This window comes from Bos javanicus, chromosome 5, assembly GCF_032452875.1.
Source record: "Bos javanicus breed banteng chromosome 5, ARS-OSU_banteng_1.0, whole genome shotgun sequence".
NCBI lineage: Eukaryota > Metazoa > Chordata > Mammalia > Artiodactyla > Bovidae > Bos > Bos javanicus.
In genome coordinates, this window is record NC_083872.1 from 89,482,152 (window position 1) to 89,489,386 (window position 7,235).

The following is a 7,235-nucleotide window of genomic DNA, read 5'->3' on the forward strand; positions in this document are numbered from 1 at the left end:
GAACTTTGGACACTTTCTAGAAACTGGAAAAGACAAGGAAATTAACTTTTCTCTAGAGTCTCCAGAAAGGAACACAACCCTACCAAAACCTTGGTTTTAGCCCAGTGAGACCTATTTCAGACTTCTCGACTTCAGAATTGTATGATTATTACAAAAATTTGTGTTGTTTTATTCCATTAAGGACATAGATATGCACACACACCTATACATATGTGTACATTTGCATGTCAGTGTCAAGTGGTGATAAATGCTATGAAAAAAATTGATTTGGTTGAAGAGTTATGGACAGGAAATGCTATCCATATATATGGGTGATATATGGTGTAGTGGTCAGGGATGAGGTAATGTTTAAACAGAGATTTGAGTGAGATGAAAGTGCAAGATCTGGGAGAAGAATATTTCAGATGAGGAAACAGTAAGTACAAGTTTCTCCAAGTCAGAATTGCACTTTGCATCTTGAGAAATAGCAATAGGACAGAGGCAATGAGCCAGAGGAAAACTGTGGGATTGTGATTCTGTTGGTGGATAAAAATGGGATAGTTATCCTAATGATTTCTGGAAAAGGAATAGGAATGAAGGTGGACTGAGACAACTTTTACTTTTCCCTGTTATTTATATTTTTTTGATGATGATGCATTACTTTTATGTTTTTAAAGAATTTTCATTATAACACAGCAGTACAAGAAATCTGAAGCACAGAAACAAGTATAAAGATGAGCAGTGTACTGGCAGGGTTTTCATAACTTACTTGATTCTGCTCAAAAATTGAAGGAAAGGGGTAAGAAAGAATCATACCATGCTGTTGTTATTCAAGATTATTTGCTATCTATTTGCACTTTTACACACTCTACATGCTGAGTCTATATACACTCCTCAGAAACAACATGTGCATTTGTATGTGTGTGGGCACATATGTTTGCTTGAAGCTGAATTATTTGGTATGAAGGGGAATATTTGGAAGTATAGAATGACAAGGATTATTTAAAAATCCATTTATAAATCCATGCTTACCAGAACATCTTGAAGATAGCAATATTATGGAAACTCACAGATACTTTAGCAACATGGAGTACCATTGAGATCATGGGATTTCAGGCTGCCTGAGTTCAGACCTTGGATCCATCACTTACCACTTAGGGACCTAGAGAAAGTCATTCAACCTCTTAAAGTTTTTTTTTTCTCCATCTGAAAAAGGAGATAATAGCACATGGCTGACTGAATTGTGATAATTAATACACCCACTAGTAGTACTAAAACAGGCTTCCCTAGTGGCTCCATGAAAACAAATCCACCTGCAATGCAGGAGATGCTGGTTCAATCTCTGGGTTGGGAAGATCCCCTGGAGGAGGACATGGCAACCCACTCCAGTATTCTTGCCTGAAGAGTTCCATGGACAGAGGAACCTGGCAGTCTACAGTCACAAAGAGTCTAGGGTCACAAAGAGTCAGATACAATTGAAGCAACTGAGTACACACGCATGCAGAACTGAAACACTAGGACAGGACTTCCCTGGTGGTACAGTGGATGAGAATCCTGCCAGTGCAGGGCACACAGGTTCAGTCCCTGGTCTGGGAATGTTCCACATGCCATGGAGCAACTAAGCCCATGCACCACAATTACTGAAGCCCATACACCTAGAGCTCTGCAACAAGGGAAGCCACCACATTGAGAAGCTCCATCTGCCATAACTAGAGAAAGCCTGCACAGCCAGTGCTCAGTTCAGTTCAGTCGCTCAGTTGTGTCTGACTCTTTGCAATCCCAAGGACTGCAGTGCACCAGGCCTCCCTATCCATCACCAACTCCCGGGGTTTACTCAAACTCATGTCCATTGAGTTGGTGATGCTATCCAACCATCCCATCCTCTGTCGTCCCCTTTTCCCACCATCAATCTTTCCCAGCATAAGGGTCTTTTCCAATGAGTCAGTTCTTTGCATCAGGTGGCCAAAGTATTGGAGCTTCAGCTTCAGCATCAGTCCTCCCAATGAATATTCAGACTGATTTCCTTTAGGATGGACTGGTTGGATTATTACACATCCAGTGTAACCAAAATGAAAACAAAAAATAAAACACTGGTATAGTGTCTTGCATAACAGTAAGTGCTCAATATACTATTATTGTGATTGTTTCTCTGGTCTTTATTATTGGACTGCAATTAACATACTTTATATGCACTGATGACTTGCTAACTTGAAGCTTTTCTATAAATATGCTTCAAGAGACTGCACAGGCAACTTTATTTGCTTTAGCTAGTTTGTCGTCATCTTGGATACACATGCAAATGAAATCACTACAACTGCCGATGTTTAAAAGCAAAATAATCCAGCACATCATGCTACCCCTAGACAATAGAATTGGTCCAAATGCATTAGCCAGTAGCTTCTCCTGGTGACTGCTTCTTGGCTTAAATATTACTTAAATATTTCATCAGAATAGACTTTACCAGTAATCTCTGAAAAACAAACAGACCTTATGTTCCCTGGACAAAGTTAAAAAAGACCTTATATAACACGATTGCAATTGAGTTTAATCTCTGGTCTTTATTCAACTAGATAAAACTATAAATTTGAGGAAAACATTTTAAATAATGATCAACGTGAGCCCTGGTTGAGTTTTTGATTTCTTCTAGTCTTCTCTGCATGTGTGAGCGCTCAGTCATGTCTGACTCTGTGACACTTGGACCATAGCCTACTAGGCTTCTCTCTCATGTGATTCTCCAGACAGGAATACTGGAGTGGGTTGCCATGCTCTCCTCCAGGGGATCTTCCTGACCCAGGGATCAAATCCGCATCTCTTATGTCTCCTACATTGGCAGGCAGGTTCTGTATTACCACTAGCATCACCTGGGAAGCCCTATGAGGGTTTAAAGGCTTTATTACCATATGTAAAATAGATAGCCAATTTGCTGTATGGCTCAGGAAACTCAAAGAGGGCCTCTGTATCAACTTAGAGGGCTGGGATGGGGAGGGAGGTGGGAGGGAATTCAAAAGGGAGGGAATATGTATACCTATGGCTGATTCATTTTGAAGTTTGACAGAAAACAACAAAATTCTGTAAAGCAATTATTCTTCATTAAAAAAATAAATTTATGAAAAGGCTTTGATCCAAGAGTTTTCCATTTACAATCTAGATGGCTTCATGCAAACTTCCCAATTTCTGTTAGTCTTGATTTCCTTAATACTGTGCTCAAGGATTGCTTTTCCCTGTCTGTGAAAATCCCAATACAGTCTATATCATTCAGTGCTTCATGGTTTTATGACAAAAGCAAGAGACAGGATTATCACTTTTACCCATTGCATACGGAAAAATTAACTGACCATCCCAAGTCATCAACTAGGCTTTTGGGCCAGGTCTTTTAGAGTTATAACAGATCTCTTTTTCATCAGACTATATTATTTAAATTAATAGAATAAAAATGCTATTTTCTTTTTAAAAAATTAAATAGATCAAGACCACAAAGTGATTCACAAGACTGATAAATCTTCTCTGTCAATAGGTCAAATATAAGATTTTTTTAAAAAACATATTATCCATTATACAAAGACTACTTTTATTTGAATCATATTTTTTGTAAGTACCTTTTGTTCCATCAAGAATGAAGAGAGGATTCCAAAATCTTTCTAAATTTTCAACATTAATAAATTCTAAGCCAGAAATGTCACTAAAGAAATACTTTTTCTGATTTAAAGACTGATGTATACCAAGATAAGTATCATTCTGTATTTTAATGTATGCTTCTTTCAAAAACTCTAATTTGAAATATAAATGTTCTTTCAAAAAGACTGGCTGCCTTTTCTTGAAATAGAAATTCCCCCTTTTACTTATTTTAGTTTGAAAATACAAAACTCATTCCACCTTGAATCCATTGCAGCAGTTTCTAGTTGTCTTTTTCTCGGAAGGTTGTGCCTCTGCTGTCTTATCCGAATGATGATTTTGGTCCATCATTGAACTGCATATATCATGTGAATGTTTCCAGTTGTTGTTGATGTTTAGTTCAAAGTGATCACCTTTTGAGAGAGAAAAAGTGTTTTATTTCACGTTAACAATTCAGAAATGAGAAAAACCTCAAGGTCAACATCCATCGATCAATAATTCCACAAATATTCATGTAGGATTTATTATGTCCTGATGAGGCAGAAATGCTAGACAGTCTAAGACTCTGAGACCTTGGTTCTTTTTAATTTCATTGTTTTTTCTCTTTCCAAGTAAGCATCTCTCTCACTCTTTGTTCCAATTACCACGCATCAGAGGAATACCTCCCTGGTCTGGATGGCCATAAAACATTCAGACCAAGAATAAGACAATCATTACTTGCTGTCCAGTTTATCAAGGGGAAAACAAAACAAAACAAAACACCAAACTCTAAGAAGATCATTAACTCTTAAACATACCTTTGGTTCCTAAATAATGGTCTGGGGTCTTAAGAGGGGGTTGAGGGATGGCATCACAATGTCTAGAGAAACTGAGAAATGGGGGATCCAAAAAAGCCATAAAAATGACAATCTGGACTTTGCGATACTCAAACTGATTGGTCAAAAATTATGTATATTAAAGTCACCAGCCAACCAAAGATATACAGTTTGATACTAGTAAAGATATAAAACTGCTGCAACCCCCGCCTTCTGGGGGCTCTTCACCCCCTCTCAGTGTCTAGGCTGTGAGCTTTGTATCTCTATCATTTAAGATAAACTTTGCCTGTGTGAGTGTTTGCAAGTTTGCAGATTTCATTCTTCGGCTCCATGAACAGAGCTCGGGTTTCACATTTCACTGAGTACTGAAACACAAAATGAAGGGGAAACACACACACACACACACACACAAATTTCTAGTTTCAGTGAGATTATAATTTAGGAAGATAAATTTATAGAGGGAAACTTGAATTAACAAATAAGGTAGCATAGAGTCACACACTAGATTAGATTAAATAAATTATTAGCAATTATCTATTAGAAATAAAATTTGGGGATTTTCCTGATGGTACAGTGGATAGGAATCCGCCTGCCAATGCAGAGGACATGGGATCGATCCCTGGTCCAGGAAGAGTCCACATACCACAGAGGAACTAAGCCCACACCGCAACTATTGAGCCTGTGTTCTAGAGCCCTCGAGCTGCAACTACTGAGCCCCTAGGAAGAATAGTCCCTACTTACCACAACTAGAGAAAATCTGTTCACAGCACAACCAAATAAATAAAAAAAATTTTTTTTTAAAAGAAAGAAAATTTTGTTACATTTTCTGCATATCTACGTGACAAGATCTAGGAAGACAAACATGCTTAATTCATCTTTGTGTACTCAGTTGTGTCTGACTCTTCACAACCCTATAGACTGTAGCCCACCAGGCTCCTCTGTCCATGGAATTGTCTGTGAAGAATACTGGAGTGAGTTGCCATTTCCTTCTCCAGGGGATCTTCCCAATCTGGGTATCAAACCCACATCTCTTGCCTCTCCTGCACTGTCAGGCAGATTCTTTACCACTGAGCCACCTGAGAAGCCCTGAATTCATCTTTATGTCTTTACAAAGTGTCAAATGCTGCCTTCCACATAGTAGATAGTCAAAATGAGCAGAAAAAACAATGTAATGAATTATAATTAGAATGGCCTAAAACGGTTTCATAGAGAAAATACCTCTGGAACCAGGCTGAAAAAGCAGGTAGAGTTTGGACTTATTAAAAAGAGCTTAGTGTACTCTAAGCACCTTTCAGAGAGACTATGGTCATGCCTGACCTCACCATAACCACAACTCCACTTTATTTTAATTAATTAAACAGAATCATTCCTTTTCTTTGTATTTCTACTACTTTCCCAGACAGACTACTTATCCTCACCTCTCTCCTACATATTGGGAAAAATATCCAGATAAAAAATTGGAAACGTAGGCACTTTTACCTTATTTCTGGAAAAAGATTAAATTGTAATAAATCACTACAAATTAATTAAAAGAGTGGAATATCAATTCAGAGTTGACTGTAAACATCATGACATTTTAGTCTGACCTATACTGGTGGTACTGAGAGGGGGGAAGAAAGGGAAAACAGCATTCACTAACTTCTTAGATCTTTTACAAGTCTGTAAATAACTTAATAATTTTTAATTAAATAACCTTAACAATAATTATTAGGCTAGCCATCTTCCTGAATTGGAGAAGGGAACTGATATTTTTGAGTCCATAATTTGTGCCAGGGACTGGGCTGAGCAGAACTTTTTCTCATTGAATCAGAGACAAAATAATCTTGGAGACCTATTTCCTCCCCCTGAGTCAAACTTGATTTGAAACAAGTAACATCGAGGTGGGTAAGTAGCTTTGAGACACATCCCATTTCTCAATGCTTGCCAGCTAACACTTCAACCCACATTATCCAGTTGGAATCAAAGAAATCAAGAGCGAGTTTAATAATTCTATATAGTCAGTGATAATAATTGCCTTGGAGCATGTTTTGAGAAGATAACTGGAGGTTCATTTTTTCAGATTTGAAGTTCCACTTGGATAGAAAGTAATAGGAATGGGATTTCAGACTTTATTGTTAAATTATCAATGTCTGATTTTCTGTCTTTTATTTTCAAAAACACAAGCCTGAGGCTCAGCTACCTCTAGAAGATAGGTTTTAAGGGCTTAGAATATAAGCATATGGAAGACACACAGCATAAAATGTGTAATATTTATCATGTCCATAAAAACAATTTTTATCCTTGAAAGTTGTGGAAGTTTCTCACATAAGAGAAACACTGAAGTTTGAGAATTTCAAAGGTTCTTTCTTACCTGGACTTAGGATCCCACAGCAACAACCACAGGTCTATCCCTTTATCTGCTGTCAGAGTCTCTTGCTAAATAGTTAGCTGGGTTATTTCTTTTTTCAGTCCAATGATGATTAACTATCTTATTAGGTCATTGTCCTAGGCAAATAGAAGAAAATTGACCACTTATTATAAGAATCTCCACTGCACACTTATATTTTAAAAATTGTGTTAATAATGTCTCAGAACTTACCAAATATTTGTATATAAAAGTTCAAAAATTAAGCTTTATTTCTGAGAATAATTTATATTTGCTTACCAGTTTGCATATTTTTCTTTAAAAATACAAATACAACAGATTATCTAAAGTATTAAAACTCTTCCATATAAAGAAGACTACAAGGCAATTTTTTAAAACTTGTCTACAGAGTGCTTTAATATTCAAAGGATCAAATACACTAATTTGGTTTGATTCTTTTTGTTGTGAAAGGTGCTCAGTTGTGT

At 37.0% G+C, this 7,235-nt stretch overlaps 1 protein-coding gene across 1 annotated transcript in view; it reads right to left on the reverse strand.

The window, feature by feature from the left end:
- The window catches only part of LOC133248027 (solute carrier organic anion transporter family member 1B3-like), a 71,767-nt gene extending 64,908 nt beyond the window's left edge, over positions 1-6,859 (reverse strand). Inside the window, exons 1-2 of the mRNA XM_061417676.1 lie at positions 6,757-6,859; positions 3,853-4,004 (exon numbers count right to left, since the gene is read on the reverse strand). Coding sequence (XP_061273660.1) covers positions 3,853-3,942 — 90 coding nt within the window. The 5' untranslated portion in view covers positions 3,943-4,004; positions 6,757-6,859. The remainder of the gene's footprint in view (positions 1-3,852; positions 4,005-6,756) is intronic.
- Positions 6,860-7,235: the final 376 nt, after the last annotated feature.